This window comes from Micropterus salmoides, unplaced genomic scaffold (genome assembly GCF_014851395.1).
Source record: "Micropterus salmoides isolate LMB-PRFRI ecotype aquatic unplaced genomic scaffold, ASM1485139v1 Ms_hic_scaffold_7, whole genome shotgun sequence".
NCBI classification, from domain to species: domain Eukaryota; kingdom Metazoa; phylum Chordata; class Actinopteri; order Centrarchiformes; family Centrarchidae; genus Micropterus; species Micropterus salmoides.
Genome location: NW_024044459.1, coordinates 25,329,182 through 25,347,074, shown reverse-complemented (window position 1 = coordinate 25,347,074; position 17,893 = coordinate 25,329,182). Strand labels below are relative to the sequence as shown.

General features: G+C 42.4%; 2 protein-coding genes across 3 annotated transcripts in view; one reads left to right on the top strand and one right to left on the bottom strand.

The window, feature by feature from the left end:
* wscd2 (WSC domain containing 2) overlaps window positions 1-10,481 on the top strand; it is a 42,823-nt gene extending 32,342 nt beyond the window's left edge. For both annotated transcript variants that reach the window (XM_038704008.1, XM_038704007.1), the window contains exons 4-9: window positions 706-890; window positions 2,458-2,579; window positions 2,659-2,833; window positions 4,140-4,304; window positions 4,408-4,608; window positions 8,723-10,481. In XM_038704008.1, the coding sequence (XP_038559936.1) occupies window positions 706-890; window positions 2,458-2,579; window positions 2,659-2,833; window positions 4,140-4,304; window positions 4,408-4,608; window positions 8,723-9,075 (1,201 nt within the window). In that variant the 3' untranslated portion in view covers window positions 9,076-10,481. The remainder of the gene's footprint in view (window positions 1-705; window positions 891-2,457; window positions 2,580-2,658; window positions 2,834-4,139; window positions 4,305-4,407; window positions 4,609-8,722) is intronic.
* A 4,067-nt stretch (window positions 10,482-14,548) lies between these two features.
* cmklr1 (chemokine-like receptor 1) lies at window positions 14,549-17,147 on the bottom strand. Its single transcript, XM_038704177.1, has 2 exons — window positions 16,994-17,147; window positions 14,549-16,851 (listed from the first exon to the last, which is right to left on the bottom strand). Exon 2 carries the CDS (start codon window positions 16,820-16,822, stop codon window positions 15,785-15,787), a length of 1,038 nt encoding a protein of 345 aa, XP_038560105.1. The 5' UTR covers window positions 16,823-16,851; window positions 16,994-17,147; the 3' UTR covers window positions 14,549-15,784.
* Between the last annotated feature and the right edge of the window lie 746 nt (window positions 17,148-17,893).

The following is a 17,893-nucleotide window of genomic DNA, read 5'->3' as shown; positions in this document are numbered from 1 at the left end:
TGTCCGACTGCTCCCTCACCATCTTTCTCTCACCTATTTTTTCTCCCTGAGGAATAACAGGGAGGGCTCTATCGAATGCATTGAATTACACCCATCACTGATTCACATGGCAGAGAATAGGAGCCAAAAGCGAGAGAGAGTGAGAGAGAGAGATCTTTGTTTTGAGCTCCTTTCTCCTCTTGCTTCCCGCTCCTTGTAGCTCGCCTGCCTCCTCTCCTAGAGCAGCGAGTTAATAAAAGCAAGACCAACAAATGAGGGGCAACAGCACATAGGGGTTTTGGTTTGATTGACAGCCCAGCGGATTTTTCCTGTGTGAGGGGTGTGTTAGACGTCTAATTGCATCAGAAAGGCCTCTTGGGAGTCAGATCCTCCACGAAGCAACAAAAAGGAGAGAAGAGATTGTGTGTGATGGATTCAGTTTTCAAGTATATTTATAATTGGCTTTGCCTCACAGAGTGTGATTTCTCTGATCTTCACCAGAAAGAGAGATGTTGTTCCAGTTGTAATGTTTGGATGTGTTCTCATCGGTACTTCAACATCCTCTGTGCATCATTTGCTTGTTTCTGCTTATCCAGTTGCCCTGAATGTCAATCTGTGCTGGCCTGTGAAGGATTAAGGCATAATGAATGCTCAGAACAATCACTTGAGCCTTTCTGTCTTCCTTTACTAATGATGCTAATCCCTTTTCCTTTCACTTGCCTCCAGAGGTTACATGTACGCGGGTCTGGAGTTCGGAGCAGAGTGCTACTGTGGCCACAAAATCCAGGCACCCAATGCTTCAGAGAGCGAATGCAATATGGAGTGCAAAGGAGAGAAGAGCAACCAATGTGGAGGAGCTAACCGACTGTCCATCTATAGGCTGGAGCTGAGCCAGGACTCTGCACGCCGCTGTGAGTCTGACGCTCTGCAGCAACAGAAAAACTCCCCACATGCTGCTTCCCATGGGGCTATCAAATACACACAAAAGAGCACGTTTGAAATTTTAATCATTTCTTTAAACAACTTTAATAAAAAACCCGAAATGTATTTAATTTGTATTTGATATGTTAGAAAATGTTGGAATTGATTTCCATGTGCTGAGAAAGACATGAGCAGACCTGAGTATACTGACAGTATTCACTGAGGGACAAAGATGCTATTTTGATCCAGAAATGATAACAGGCCTGGCTGTTTTGATGGAAAATATTTGTTTTATTTAGGGTTATGCCACAGTTGGGAGCAGGCTGCTCTGTTGTGTTTACCTCTTTCCCCGGAGAGCTGTGCTACCTACGTAGCCCAGCCAGCCGTGGTGTGCATCTTAAACACTCGCTGCCTGCTGCTGGAAAACTGAACTGAAGTCAAGGAAGGTCTGATTATCAAATATCTGTATGTTGAGGCAGTTTATTAAAAATGGTTGCAAGATAGTGTAGTTTTCTTTTGTGAGATTTTAAAAAGTCCCGGCCACAAGGTGAGGTAACTTTCACACTTTTCTTTCTTCGCTTTGCGCTTCCTTTTTCCTCAGCTGCTTACGCCTTCTTAGAAAGAATCTGCTGATGAAAGGACAGAGTCAGTACACACGTCTATGGCAAATATTTAGACTGAATCTAAATCTTACTTTCCTGGTCCAGATCAGTGCTGTTTGTTTGTTATTATTTTCGTTTCTGCTTCTTTTGACATCATCAGACTGCTGAATAAGCTCTTCTTGTTTGTGTTTTCTGACCCCGGTCATCATGTGAGCCCTGCTCAGAACATTAGAGAGGAAATGCAGGAAATGTGTTGAGTTGGCTGTTTTGTGTTTTTCTTTTTTTTTTTGTCACGAAGAGACACATAGTGTTTTAAGTAAAAGTGCACTGCTATAATAATATCCACTGCATGGATATTATTTTGCATTTCTTTCCTTTTCTTTGTTGTTATACAGACCATCTGTAGCTCTGTGTTAGCATCAATGATCCATTATGTGCTTCTTAAGACCTTGTTTGTGCTATGTGTTTGGATGCTGCATATGTTTGAGCAGAGCATTTCCGTTTGATCTAAGTGGCAGAAAGGGGACTACAGGGAAATAAAGAGATCATGAATATGACATTAAAAATGCAACTGTAGGTCAGAGATAAAGGTCAAAAATTAATAAAACATTAGGGGGTGTCACCTTGTCTTGAAGCCTCACTGCACTGATAGTTATGCTTTCAGTAAACAAAAGCAGACAGTAGCTCAACTGTAAATAGGAGGAAATACGGCAGATGCACAGCTCCTATTTTATTCAGTGACATTTGACATCTGCACCATGGAATTTGTCACAGTAAAAAGCTTTTAGTGTTTGGTTTCCATCCCCTGTTAATGCTTAACAGTCTGTGGACCGCTTCATATGTACGTCAGCACAGCTGACATCTTGACAGCCTGAGCTCAGTAACCATACAGCTGGAGTATATTGTGGTTCTTTTTTCCTATTGGTGAAAAACATTTTGGTTCTGTCTGTTTCAGATGGCAGTGCCATTTTCAAAGGGTGTTTCCGCAGGCCAGACAACGTCACTCTGGCACTTCCTTTCAGCTCGGTCATCCAAAACATGTCTGTGGACAAGTGTGTGGACATGTGCACAGAGAGGGTGAGGGCATGTGTGTATTCATGCACTGTATATTTGTGCATGTTAGTGTGTTCAGTGTGTAATGACTGCTGTATTTCAGGAGAAATCACTGGCCGTCCTGGCTGGGGACCGATGTTATTGCGGCTTCCCGACTCCTCTCTTCTCTCTTCATGAGCTGGAGAACGAGGACATGTGTCTCTACCGCTGCCAAGGGGAAGAGTTTGAGAGCTGCGGAAACGACGAGTACTTTGTGGTGTACCAGACACAGGTCCAAGGTAAAGTTTGGTGGCTCAGACCTGGCTGCACAGTCACAGCAGTATAATAAGGGCACATTCAGATGAGAGGCATGTCAGGAAAGTCAAATTTAAGCAACAGCCTGCATGCACATTGACAGCACAGTCATACACTGGTGAATCACGTGTGACAAAGTCCAAATGCTGAGTTCTTGTAAACTAGAATGCATAATGCATGACTCTACAACACGTTTCTTTTTTCATACCTCTGTGTATAGTAGAGCCAGTATACATACGTATATATGATAATGTAATATATAACAAATTGATGTTTTATAACCTAAATATTTTGTAAATTCAAGTTAAAAATATTTTTGTTTTGTTTTTAATCAATATAATAGTTTAATTTCCAATAAAGTTCACTTTAAAAATGGCAAATGGTGGTCACCCCAGATACTGACATTTTCGAGGGGCCTTTTATTGTGGCTAGTGTAAGGCACACCTGCAATACCCATGCTGTCTGATCAGCATCTTGATATGCCATACCTGTGAGGTGGATGGATTCAGCAAAGGAGGAGTGCTCACTAACACAGATTTTGACAGATTTGTGAACAATATTTGAGAGAAATATGCTTTTTGTGTACATAGAGAAAGGCTTAGATATGTGAGTTCAGCTCATGATGAATGAACAAAAGTGTTGCGTTTATAATTGTTTTCATTGTAGTTCAGCTGTAAAGTATCCTGTCACAACACTTTAATAACCCATCAACAATATTTGATTTTGTAAAAAAAAATGATGAACAGATACTGACTGATATATTATTAACAGTTTGTTATTATTACCAAATATCATTATCAAACCCAAAAGTCTTGTATCAGTCTGCTCTAGCATATGCATTGTTATGGAAAGTGTTTCCCTTAGCAAAAACAGAGACAAAAAAACTTCAGTAACAGGGAATTATTGGGCAATATGTGGTGAAAGGAATCAAGATGACCCACACACAACAAAAAAAAACACCATAATTTGTCTGTATCATAGGTCTGTATCCCTGTATGGAAACCTTTTTTGACCTTTTCTCTTTCTCTCTTGAAGTTAAATGTCTTTGCCACAAACTTCCAACAATTTATTTTCTTTAGCCCATGTTATTACAGAATGTTAATAAGCAGGAAGTGACTAACTTTCAGTATCTATTTGAAGCTTAAGGAAAGTTATAGGTCATTGTCCTAAACCCCACATTTAGAAACACGGTTGCATATCATGCCCCTGGGTATCACTGTGGATTCTTTCAGTATTGTTATATATACAACAGATCAATAATACAGCCTATTGGTCTTTGTGTTAAATCAGATAACCGCTGCATGGACCGGCACTTCCTCCCTACTCGTGCCAAGCAGCTGGTGGCCCTCGCCAGTTTCCCCGGAGCCGGCAACACCTGGGCTCGCCACCTCATAGAGCTTGCCACTGGCTTCTACACAGGCAGCTATTACTTTGATGGCTCCCTTTATAATAAAGGTAAGCTTCAACATTTTATCTGACGTGATTCACAAACATACTCGTTCATGAATACAACTCTGTGGATTAAATACGTTCACTGTGGAATGTTGTCGTTTCATAGGATTTAAAGGGGAGCGCGACCACTGGCGAAGTGGGAGGACCATCTGCATTAAGACACATGAGAGCGGCAGGAAGGAGATCGAAGCATTTGACGCCAGCATCCTCATGATCAGAAACCCCTACAAAGCCCTTATGGCAGAATTTAACAGAAAATATGGCGGCCATATTGGATTTGCCTCCCAAGCCCACTGGAGAGGGAAAGGTGAGTTGCTGTAACCACAATATGGTACAGTATTTAAAACAATGGATTCTGCATACTAATGTAAACAAAAACAAAAACATTCTGTAAAAGACTAAACAACTGATGACTTCATTTTTAAATTGTTATTGGCTGACTTTGAGTAAAGCTGTCAAATGAATCGTGTTTCAGTTTCTCAGCAGTTTTAATCTCAGTCATCACCCACCAGCCACCATCATTTACATTTAAATTTCACAGAAGGACTCCTGAACATAACAGACACAAGACAGCTTAATAAAATATAATGGGAAACTAAATTTGTCATCAATGCCTTCACTGAGAGTGGTAATATTTAAAGAACTGGCTGTATGGTGACATAGGATATTAAGGAAGTGGAGGAAATGAGCAATAAACCAAGGGTGGTTTGACCTTCTTAACCAGTGTGGCTGAGCGCAAAGGTTTTGATTTGAAGACGTTCCGCAACCATTTCCAACATCAGTGTTGTGCAAGGTCACACTTCACAAGAGCTTGATCAGTTCACACAGATAAAATAAACTAGTTCGCGTTCATTTCTTCCATTATATTTCTTTACAGAAGGCTTTGAGTTGACCCAGGGGTGGATGGTGATGTTACCCTTTGTTGATGATTTCTTGTGATTATCATTCAGATAAGCCCCTTGGGTATTCTGTCAGAAAGGCTTTATAGCACATAGTTAACAGGCCAGGGGTTGAGTTTCACTAGCACACCAGTGCACACTGAAATCAATAAGTCTTGCACACTGAGTTAACACATTTACACATGTGATTATTTCCACTGCAAAGAATTAACAAGTAAGTCACACCTTCAGCCCACCCTGAATGGCTGACTGACTGAGATTTGAGTTAGTATTGATTGATGGGGGGAAGCAAACAGTTGGCAACAAAACAAACAAGCAAAAACAAGGACAAGAAACTAGTCTGCCCCAAGGGCAAACCCAAATCTTTTTGCCCCGCTACCGCCATGGCAGACTAAGCACCAATAAAACAACAAGCAAACAACGAAAATAGTCATCTAATGGACCTCTGATGCTCTGGTTTGTCGATCTACTTTCCTACTTTCCTACCAGCCTGGTCAGTTTTGCTTTCGTCTTCCCAGCATGGAATGAGGTGTGTAGCTGCCTCGCTCCACCGGCCTGATCCAATCATTGCACATTGCATCGCATCCTCCACCAGAAAAAAAGATTATGGTTTGAGTTTAAAAACAGAACTTGATGGGTCACAGAATTTGGTGCAACACATGTTACTTGTTTGCTTTAGAACCATAGACTGTATAAAAAAACACGGCGCATAAGCTTAGTTCACGATCATTAGTTGCAAATGGATACGTTCAGTTTACCTTTCACCAAAAACATGAGCATGTTCAGTGAATACGTTCTTTTAGCACATTCATGCGCAACACTGTCCAACATGATATCAGGCACAATTGTCTGTTTTAAGAAATGAGAAATGAAACAGTTAGCCAACAAACCACGACCGCAGTCACTGTAGTTACTCAGATGATTTGTGTCACCAAGTGAAACCAGCTTGTTCCCCAGACTCTCGTGCTACATTTAATTAGGGAAATGTATGTGTGTGTGTGGACTGTGTGTATAGAAAATGTGCACATTCTTCACAGAAATTCTTCCCAAATCTGATGATCAGACACTTTAGGTTGACATTTTGGGAGATATGTTTGTTTGTTTTCTGTGGGAGAGTTAGGTAAGAAGATTGATACTGAATCATATCTGTCTCTTCAATACGAAGCTACAGCCAGCAGCTAGTTAGCTTATCTTAGCAGAAAGATTGACATCAGGGAGAAACAACTATCTCTGAGCAGTTGCAGGCATGCAGAGGAGACTCCAGGAAGTCACTCCTCATAAAACAGTGAATTATTGTGTTTACTCTTTGTTTTTTGTACATATTAAACAAACGAGATATAACATTTTAGGCTGATAGGTGGACTAGGCCAGCTGTTTCCCCTTGTTTTCAGTCTTTGTGCTAAGCTAAGCTAATGGGCTGCTGGCTGTAGTGGACAGATGCGAGAGTGCGATAAATTCTTCTCGTCTAACTCTCCGCCAGAAAGCGAATAAGCTTATTTCCCAAATTGTCACACTGTTCATTTCAGAAAGCTGTTGGCATGTGGGAACAGAACATTTGAAAACCTTGTGCATAAATTCTTTATGTTACAGTGCATGTATATGTATCTAAGTAACTTCCTCTAGGACATAAAAACAAATCATCATGTCCTTTTTTGACCTTTTTTAGACATGTTGTCTAAAGTGTGCATTGTGCAACCATTTAATAATGCGTCAGAACAGTTTATTCACGTTAAATTCCACTTGATGATTAAAGGTTTTTAAACTTGTGCATCATTCTTCATGGGCGTATTTGTAGAAGTGAAACCAGTAACTCTTTGTCTATAAAATGTTATGCCCTTTGCCATAGAAATCATTATATTTCATGTATATTCAGCTTTTCTAAGTGCATTCACCCACCAAAATGTGTCCTGGTAACCATGGAAACTGGTTTTGTCTTGTCGGCATATCTTCTCTCTGACTGTCTGTGAGTTTTAATCGATTTTCCAGAGGCTGGAGACTTGCCGACCCAGCAGTTGTCTCTCTTTGTGAAAACATCAGCACATTCGGCCTGCCATTTCCAATGAATGTTTATTCCTTGTGTTGGTGGGGAAATGATGCAGTGACATCAGTTAAGAGAAAGCTTTTTGACAGCTGCCACTTTGAATACGCAGAAAGGATAGCGTGACATTGTGTGTGTGTGTGTGTGTGTGTGTGTGTGTGTGTGTGTGGTGGTGGTGGTGGGGGGGGGGGGGATACTCTGGGGCTCAGATGATGTTACAGACACTGATGCCTAATAGTGTGGCCCCATAAAGTCAACTCAGGGGCAATTGTAACTTATTTTGGAGGGCATGTCATTTTACAAAGCACAGTCTGTTATTGTTCAGTGTTATCTGGTGGATTTAAGCTTATTTAGTTAAAGGCTCTTACATAAACCCATTTATTCGGGTTTCTGAACTCAAACCACTCCTAATAACAACATACGTATCTAAATTAAATTAAATATTCAGTCAAACATTAGCAGAACAGAATGTTCATGGTGGAGAGCTGTAATTATTTTAAGCTCTGGTTTCCTTTGAAAGCCTGATAGGAAGGAAAACAGACCCAGTGTGGTCACAGATGCAGTTCCTCAGTGTTTCAATATAGCTGGTTGTATTTTTAGATGTAGCTAGTACATCATGTAGCTAGTATAAAATATTCTGTCCACTGTGGTACTAAAGTTGCCTCTCATTGGTTTCTGAGACAGCACTCCAAACTCAGCAGGCTTTAAACTTTAACGACAACCTCTCCTAACAGTGAAGATGCGTGCTAATGCAGCACGGCTCCTGCCAGCCGTTGCTTTTATGGGCCAGTATATTATCAATGAGTAAAAGTTGCCAAGCAAAGGATTTTCCTAGAGTGGCCCCGCAGTTTGACTAACAACCAAGAGTGTGCACTTTGCAGTCCAAACATTTTAGAAATAACTTAACGTACCCTACCATGAATTGCAGCAGACCTCTCGAGCTAAATGGCTATCATGACTCTCACTTCTTATTCATTCTGCCCCCACATTGACTTTTAAATTAGTTATTTGTCATTTCTGCAAAGTATGCTCCAACTTAAGAATAAAAGCTATTTCACACATTTCTTACAACTAAATAATACTCACCTTTGCTGCTTTTTTGTATACGCTACCTTTTAGCCAATTATTGCTAGCTAAAATTAAATATTTTACACAAATAAGAAAAGAGAGTTTTAAGAATGAACAATATGGTAGATGTCAGAGGGGCTACTCCTGCTCTGAGCATGTGATTAACTGTGACCACTTGAGAGCTACTCTTTAACATTACTCTTACATGTCACTTTAATTAGAAGTAAGTTGCTTTATAAATGTGCCTTATCGTTAAATTTAAGTGAATACCCTTTTAAGTATAATTCTTAAAAGTTTGATAAATACAGGTCCTGATTTTTTCAGTAAGATGAGCTGAGTGGTTGTTCTCAATTTACACAATATCATGACTTTATTTATTATATTGGTTATTTTCTGTCCTCTCATTTGTCCTGCAGAGTGGCCCGAGTTTGTGAGGAACTATGCCCCTTGGTGGGCGTCCCACACTTTGGACTGGCTGAATTATGGGAAGAACGTCCAGGTGGTCCACTTTGAGGATCTGAAGAGGGACCTGTTCTCCAAGCTGAAGGGGATGGTCCAGTTTCTGGATTTGAAGGTTTCTGAAGAACGCCTGCTCTGCGTCGAAGGCCAGAAGGATGGAAACTTCAAGCGATCAGGGCTACGAAAGCTGGAATATGACCCCTATACTCCTGAAATGCGAGCGAACATCAATGAACTGATCAGAACAGTAGACGCTGCCTTGAAGAAAAGGAAGATGTCCGGAGTTCCAGAGGACTATATGCCTAGATGATGAATGTGATCCCCTTGTTTCTTTTTATTTTCTTTCTTTACCCTCCTATTTTCAGTTTGTTTTCCATCTTAGTTCATTTTCCCCAGCTTCATGCATTAATAGAAGAGGCAGTTTTAACTGATTAGGTTTGTTTTTCTCTTTGGCTGAATGAAAAGGACTTCTTATCCTGCTCTATGCACATGTGCTGTGTAGGCATGTGCACATGCCTTAACGCGAAGAAGGTCATAGCTGTGTAGCTTTGACTATAGAGAGGCTCGCCTGACAGTGCTGGGTGATTTGTTGCCAGTGAAAAAAACATTTAACACAAAATATATTATAATACTGCAGTATGAGCTTATTTTGTGCAAAAGAGAAACAACGATTATGAGAAATCAAAACATTAAACTGTACGAATCTTCTGCTGCTATCAGAGTTACAGAATAATAATATTTTATAAATGAACTTCTCTGAAAACTTTAAAATGTTCAGCCCTTTGTCAGAGGGGAAATGCAATATGCAGGCTATAATGATGATACTGTGTGTTTCCAAGTTTTTGTAAGTTATTCATCTTACTTTATGTAAAAGGAGTCATGTTTTCACTGATAAAGAGGTAAAGAACGCTCAGCTCCTCATATTCAAGAAGATTAACAATCCCTCTTGAAGGCACTGACTCAAGGAGAGAAGAGGATTTATCTCGACAGCATTTATTTATCTCTGGTGTGCAGTGCACATGTTGACTAAATTGTTTGTGAATATGTTTTTATTAACACTGGACTCGATGCAGAAATCCAAAAAGCACTTCTCTGTGCAACACTTGCCCCAAAGATCACTGAGGAATTAGGCATTACACTTGTGTTATAGATTGGAGTTTAGATTTCGTTATCGTTATAGATTTATTTTAATAACAGTTAATCATACTGAATGTGAAAACTGATTTTTAAAAATTGCTTTGTTGTAAAAAGAGCTATGAGACAGTTAAAGCTGTTGATAATTTCACTCTTCGTAATAAAAAGAAAATCCACAAATGTGTGAAAAATTCTGCTCAGATTTATAAGCAACACGTCTTATTATGGTACTCAATGTGCTATGCCATATGCTTAGTAATAAACAAATATAAAAAAATTATTACATGAATATATAAATAAATAAAACACTGATGACTGAGAGCCAGAAAACATGAACTGACATCCATTTTCAGTATGATATAAATATATTTTTATAATGTGTGCTGACACATCAACAACAATATTTGTATTGCAACAAGCAAATGGGAGAAATTGTTTCTATTTTTAACACATGCTTTAAACTTTATTGGCCCTTGCTTTCATTGACAAGCTGGCACTTTCTGAACATGTGTCACATTTGAATGTATTTTCTATGGAATGAATGTCGTGATAAGGCCCAAATAAATGAGTACATACAATTATGTTCTATGGTCAACTGGTTTTTACAACAACAACTCCAAGCAGCCAGAGAATCGAGGGCATAATTTCCACTGGGGAAGGTGTTGGTAATACTATTAACGGATGTTGCTATTGAGGAATACATGAGAAGAGGTGTAGTTGCACATGTGAATGAAACGTCTCGGGTTACGTATATAACCCTTGTTCCCCGAGAAGGGGAACGAGACACTGCGTCGGTGACGACACTATGGGAACGCCTCTGGGCGTGGCAGGGCTGAACTATGAATGAAACTACTCCAATCCTATTGGTGTTACTAGAACAGTAGTGTGTGACGGCGTAACCGGAGGGGGTATATAAGCACACCGGCACCCTTGTTCCCCTTCTCGGGGAACAAGGGTTACATACATAACCCGAGACGTTCCCCTTCGAGGGAACTCGAACTGCGTCTGTGACAACACTATGGGAACGAGATACCCACTTCGGCCACACCGAAACCCCGCCTGCCCCCAGCGTGCAGAACCTGACGGCACAACTAGGAGGAGAGTGCACGGGTGCCGGGTGCAGAAGGCAGGTCCAGACTGTAAAACCGGATAAAAGTGATAAAAGGGGTGGCCCAGCCAGCCACATCACACAAATCCTGGAGTGACGCTCCTACGAGGAGGGCCCTAGAAGCCGCCATGCCTCGAGTAGAGTGCGTCCTTACGGCCATAGGTGAAGGCAAACTGCGCACCTGATAGGCCAGGGAAATAGTCTGAATGATCCAGTTGCTGATGGTGTGTTTAGAAGCGGGGAGCCCAGCCTTGGGGGACCCAAAACACACCAGCAACTGGTCTGCTTTCCTCCACCGGGAAGACCTCAGAGTGTAAATACTCAGTGCTCTGACAGGGCAGAGCAGATGAAGTCTCCCGTCCTCCGCCGTCACATGAGGTGGGATGATGAAACACCTGCAGCACTGTGGACCCTGGCCGGAACCTTAGGGACATAACCTGGACAAGGGTGCAGGATGGCCCTGACCCTCCCCGGGGCAACTCCAGGCATCGGGGAGACACCGAAATTGCCTGGAGATCCCCCACCCTCCTCAGAGAGGTGATAGCGAGGAGAAAGGTCATCTTAAGGGTCAGGTGCTTGGCCTCAGCCGACTCCAGGGGTTCGAAGGGGGCCTCAGCCAGTGCTTCGAGAACCACTGCCAGGTCCCAGGTGTGAACCCTGGAATGAGTCACGGGTCTCATCCTCCAGGCTCCACGGAGGAGGCGCACGACCAGCGGAAGCCTCCCCAAGGGCCCATCACTCAGAGGGGCGTGGAATGCTGCAATGGCAGCCACATATACTTTGAGCGTGGACGGGGAGAGGCCAGCGGAGAAACGGTGCTGGAGGAACTCCAGTATCACAATTACCGAGCAGGTAACTGGGTCCACCGCCCGTTCTCTGCACCAGGTGGTGAACACATTCCACTTTAGGCCGTACATCCTTCTCGTGGACGGGGCTCTGGAGCTTCTCTGACTGGCAGGGAAATTAAGACCCCTACTCGAGGTCTCAGGACCTCTTCCCCCGGGCCCGCCGAGACTGAATGACGGTCCTCAGATCCGTCTTCCCGGGGGGCTGTGGGCGAGAGCGCCGTCTTGCGTCCCAGGTTGGTTGAGGGGGATCCCGCGAAGCGACGCTCTGCTTCTCGCTGTGGCATGAAGGCTGTGTCCGCCTTTCCTGAGCCGTCGCAGTCCTGGAGTCTGACCGGCAGGGGAGATATCGCTTAAACGCCTCTCCCTGAGTTTTGGCGTGCTGGAACCTGTTGACGACAGCATCCACTGCTTTGCCAAACAGGCCAGAAGGCGAGAGGGGCGCATCCAGGAGAAAAGCCCTCTCCTTTACCCTGGATGCCCGATAGGTTGAGCCACAGATGTAGCTCTGTAGCCACCAAAACAGCCATGGATCGGCCGATGGAACGGGCCGTTTCCTTGGTCACACGGAGAGGCAAGTCCGTCGCTCTACGGAGCTCCGTCAGGTCCTCCTCAGAGGGACCTCCCCCTACGTCACAGTCCCGAAGGAGATCGGCCTGGTATGCCTGCAGGACAGCCATCGTATGTAGGCTGGCACCAGCTCGACTCGTTGCCCGCCAAATCGGACGTCATCCGACACGGCTTGGTGGGGAGCACCGGCGTCCGGAGGGATGAGGCGAGGTTGGGAGAGAGGTAGCTAGCCAGTGCCTCCTCCACTCGTGGCATCGCTCCGTAGCCGTGCTGTCTGATTTCTGTCACGTTGCCGTAGTTCAGCCGGGGGGACGTAGACAGCCGTGCAGAGAAGGGTTTATTCCATGATCTACACAACTCATTGTGTAGATCCGGAAAAAATGGTAGGGGCCGACGTGGGGGTGGCGCTCGGTGTTGCAGAAACCGCTCATCTAGTTTGCTGCCTACTGATGGCTGCTGCACCGCCTGTGGCCAATAAATGTGCAGCTTGGCCACGGCCCGCGTCACCACTTCCAACAACTCCTCGTATCCTGGTGAGGGCTGATGACGTTCCGTTTCCTCCATGCTAAGCACATCTAGCTCCTCAGAGCCAGATCGTGTCAGCCTTCCCGGACTCACCACTCGAGTGGGAGGAACCGAGAAACGGGCTCCTGATCGGGGACGAGGGGAAGAGGATTCCGCGGACGAGGACCGGAAAAAGGGCTCAGCCGTTCCGGCACCTTCGGCGATCTCGTGTTGTGATCCCCAGGATCGGAGCCGCTGCAACACCTCAGCGGTGCCTGTGCCAACCCGCGGGAGGAGCGTGTGAGGCCGGCCAGCCACCCGCTCACAGAGCCCTCTGCTCCCACCGTCACACAGACCGCTGCAGCAACACCGTCAGAGGAAAACACATCTGGATGGTTTTCATACCGCTTCTGTCTTTACATTCTGAGGAATGTTGAAACCCTTTAGCCGTAGATATATTTTAAGAGATGGTGTGTGTGTCGCATTGAACATTACGTCGCGGCAGTTGTGTGTGGCGTCGCTCTGACGACAAGCTACGTACCATCTCTGGGTACTGTCTGCAATGGAAAACGGAGCAGGGCCGAGTAGAGTCGAGTCTATCGATTTGCGCTATGGTAGTATTTTTCGGCAAGGCAGCATAGATCATCAGAACACAGGCAACAGTTCAACGTTTAGTCCCAAAAAGTAATTTAAGCTAAACAACAAAAAATGTCTCCAGAATGCAGGAAATTGAGTGTTTAATGCTCTAATTCCACCTTCCCACACTCTTATATTTTAGCATTTCATATTTCTTCAAAATAGTGTTAAAAATCTTATCGCCTTGGTCTCGTGCATCGTCATGTCTCGTGTATCATCACGCCCCTAATCTGAGCCCTTATGTCCCCACCACTTTTCAAAACAAAGTGACGCCCATACATGTGAGATGAACTGCAGAGCTGATAATTATGTGTGGGTTTGTCACTTCAAGTGAACCCTTTAACATTTTCTCATGGTCCAAAATTTCATTGCGACTCAGTGCGTGCAACCTTTATGGTCTGGGTCCTCCCCCTTCTGTCCACTGTTTCAACATCAAAGAAAATCACCAGGCAGCCTTCTTCTTTTTGTCTTCTTGTTATGATTCCTCTAATGAGTAGGAAGCGAATGTTGTCTTTTCACTGCAGATACACATTAATCGTGTGCAATTTACACCTTAAGGGGAAGACCTGAAGACCTCATTTTGACCACGGAGATGTTGCAATGATGGACCATTTTACTTTTTTGTCAAACACAAACTGAGCTCATATTTCATATCTCATAAGTGTTGGCAAAAAAACATGTTATGTAAAGAGTTTGCACTGTTATACTGACTGCTGACTGCAGTGATAATATAGCTCATCATTGCATTTATTATAACAAGTGAGGTTTCAATGAAATAAATGATGCCGTCCATGAAATGAAATGCATAAAATGCTTGCACCTTTTGACTGCAAAGAACTACAGATGAAATACTCTAATTCTTCCAGTCTTCTTGTCTTTTAACTTATATCCAAATTCTCATCTGAACATGATCATAGTATCGTGGCTGTGGATAAGTTATAAATAAATACATTTTCAAGATTCTGATTGAGTAATACAACAAGAGCTGATTCTAATAGTTACATCTTTATTTCAGAAAACACAAACAAGGAGGGAAAAAAAACATTTATTGCACAAACAGCATTCACTGTGCAGCTGTCACACATGAAACAACAGAAATACAAGTCCATTGGTAACTGCTAATAACAGCTGGGTATGTGTTGTATGTACTGTTTCACAAATACAATCATCTCACTCTATACACTGTATAGTATGCAGAGCTGTGAAAGACACCAGCTATTTCTGTACTCCTCTTATTCATGAGACTAACTTCACTGCATATATCTCAGCAGCAAGTCCTCCACCTATTTGCACATTGTATTTGGGTCAGTCTGATATAACATATATAAATGCTACAACACACAAATAGTTACGTACTGTGGTATCAGTAAATAAAACCGCAGATATTCCTTTTCCGGTGGAACGACAATTGAGGTTTATGTGCATGACAAAGAAACTCCATGTGTTAATTCTTGTATGCCAGTGTGCTTATTATTTTAGTTCAGAGGTCAAGGAAGTAGATGAAAACTTTATAACAATCAATCAACCCCGAGCCCCTTCCAGCAAATTTGAAACATACAAGCTGTGATTTGAAACATAGGATTATTTTACTTCCTTTTAAATTTTGACATGTGTCACTAATCAAAGCAAATACAATCGATGCAAGAGCCCTGCAAGACTCAAAAATGTATCTTCAACATGCATTCAACAAACATTTGTGAAAGGTGATGTTGCCATCATTTTTGATTCCAAATACACACAAAATTGCACTTGTGAAAGGCAGTGGAAGTGTTTCTTTTTCTTAATATAATTACAGACAATACTTAATATAATGATTACACATATACTGTGTATATTATCAGAAAATATACCTCATATTTTACAGTCCTTGTATTTTACAACTACATTTACAGTTATAATTGCCTACAAAACTTTTGCAAATACTACTCTGAAAATACACCTGCTGGATGAAATTGATGTCATCCATTGTGCCATGTAAAAATGAACTTAGCACATGTTAAGATATTGGCGCAAGCTTGTAGATCTTTAACCTCATTATCTGTTTGTGAGCCTAAACTGGTAACAGATTTCTCTATGTGGCCAACAGAATAAAAATGCAACACGAGTGTGTTATCACAAGCAACAACATATTCCATAACGTGTGTTACAGCAATTAATTGCACATTTGAAGTATTTTTTGTACAGGTGAGTGCACTGAGTGAGACAGCTTTGGAGTGATGCCTCTAGATGTGTGTAGAAGCTCTGGCGTCCATGGAGCTGGACCTGGACAGGTATCGGCTGGTGGTGCGGCCTTCATCTCCCATCGCATTCTCCATCTTTGAGAGCACAGAGCTCTTGAACTTCTGCTTGAAGTCGTTGCCCATGAAAACATACAACACTGGGTTGAGGAAACTGTTCGCCGCTGCCAAAGAAGTGCCTACTTTGAGTCCAATGATTAAAATGCCCTGGTCAAGGTTTTGGTGGTCCAGCTCAAGTAGGATGAACACGTGATAGGGCAGCCAGCAGATGAAGAAAGCAGCCACGAGTGCAGTCATGACTTTGAGGGGTTTGGAGGATTTAGTCATCCTGCTGGTTCGAAGTCTGAGGATGATGACAGAGTAGCAGATGATGATGATGGTGAACGGGACAATAAACCCTGCAAGGAAGCGGCTCCCTGCCACAATCTTGTGACTGTGTTGGTTTGACGTATAATTGTTCAAGCAAATGGTCCTACCCAGGTGAGTGCCAACATCCCGAAAGATCACAGAGGGAAAGCTCAGTGCGATTGCGAGAAGCCAGGCCACAAAAACAACAATGGATGCCTTTTTGACAGTGCGACAGTTCTGGGCCCAAACCGGAAACACCACTGACACGCAGCGGTCAACACTGATGACAACCAGGAGGAAGATGCTGCTGAACATGTTGAGGAACATAATGAAGGGGACAAATTTGCACATGAAGTGGCCAAAGATCCACTCCTCCATCGCCATGTGGGCGATGTTGAATGGGAGGAAGGCGCAGAAGACAAAGTCGGAGATCGCAAGGCTCAGGTACCAGGTTGTGTTGACCGTCTTCTTCATCTTGAAGCCAGAAATCCAGATGACCAAAGCATTTCCAAAGAAGCCCAGCAGAAAAATGACCACGCTGACCAAGAGCAAAGACATACATGAGCCTTCTTTTAAACAAGTCGATTTGTGCTGAAAAACTAGCTCCTCGTGTGGAGTGATATTGTTTTCAGAAGTGTAGTTATAGTCTAATTCATAATTATCTAAATAATCCATTTTGCCTCGATGAACTGTTTTATAGATTTCTGTGAAATAAAAAGGAAAACATTGAGAATGTACAGCATTTGATCAAATTGTACATCATTTTCAAACAAAACTTATTAAATGAAAATGTTTTTGAATCTAAATGAACTCTTGTAATATTCAGATCATTGAACAATGACATACCTGCAGCACAGACCTTCTCCTGTTGTTGACTTGATGGTGTCCAGAGCTTTGTGTCAGCGGAGCCGTTTTGTTTCCTTTAACACCACACAACCCATCTACTTTGCAATCAGCTGACTGAGTAGTTTCTCAACGCTTCCGTCCCCTGAATACTTTCAGTACTGCATTTTGAGGTCTTTAAGGAATCAGACTAATTGTACAATTTACTAGTATTTAGTACAAGTAAATTTGAGAAACTTTACTTGACAATTTACATGTCACTTTCTGTTTTAGTATATTTTGGATAAATGTTTGGTAAATAGAGCAGGGGGCCTCTCTAACTTCAAGAAGCTCTTGAAAACTCATCTCTTTCGAGAACACTTCCTCTTATAACACCTCTAACTCCTAGCACCTAACATGCACTTCCTGTGCTCTTCTTCTTCTATCCCCTACAATTTGTTAACTCTTACTTCCTTCCCTAGGTATTTACCCCATTGATGTGATATGTACTATGAGCTCTTACTAGTATTTATTGCTGCTCTTACTAGTATGTTTTGTCAGTTGTAGATCTGTAATTGATGCTCTGTTGATGCTTGTATGTTGTTCCTCAAATGTATGTCGCTTTGGATAAAAGCGTCTGCCAAATGAGTAAATGTAAATGTAAATATTTTTATTCCACTACAGTTATTTGACAGTTTTAGTTACTTTACTAATTAAGATTTTTTTGCACAAAATGCATGAAGAGCTTTTATAATATGATGCTTTTTTATAAATTAAACTACACCACAGTATATACAATTACTGAAACAATTAGTCATTACTTACATACTTTTACTTAGGTAACATTTTAAATGCAAGACTTTTACTTGTACTTTCTTTACAATATGGCATTAGTACATACTGTTGTTGGTTACAAGTGAGGCT

Coding starts and splice junctions, on each gene's coding strand:
- cmklr1 (XM_038704177.1), bottom strand. CDS start 16,822: ATGGATTATTTAGATAATTATGAATTAGACTATAACTACACTTCTGAA.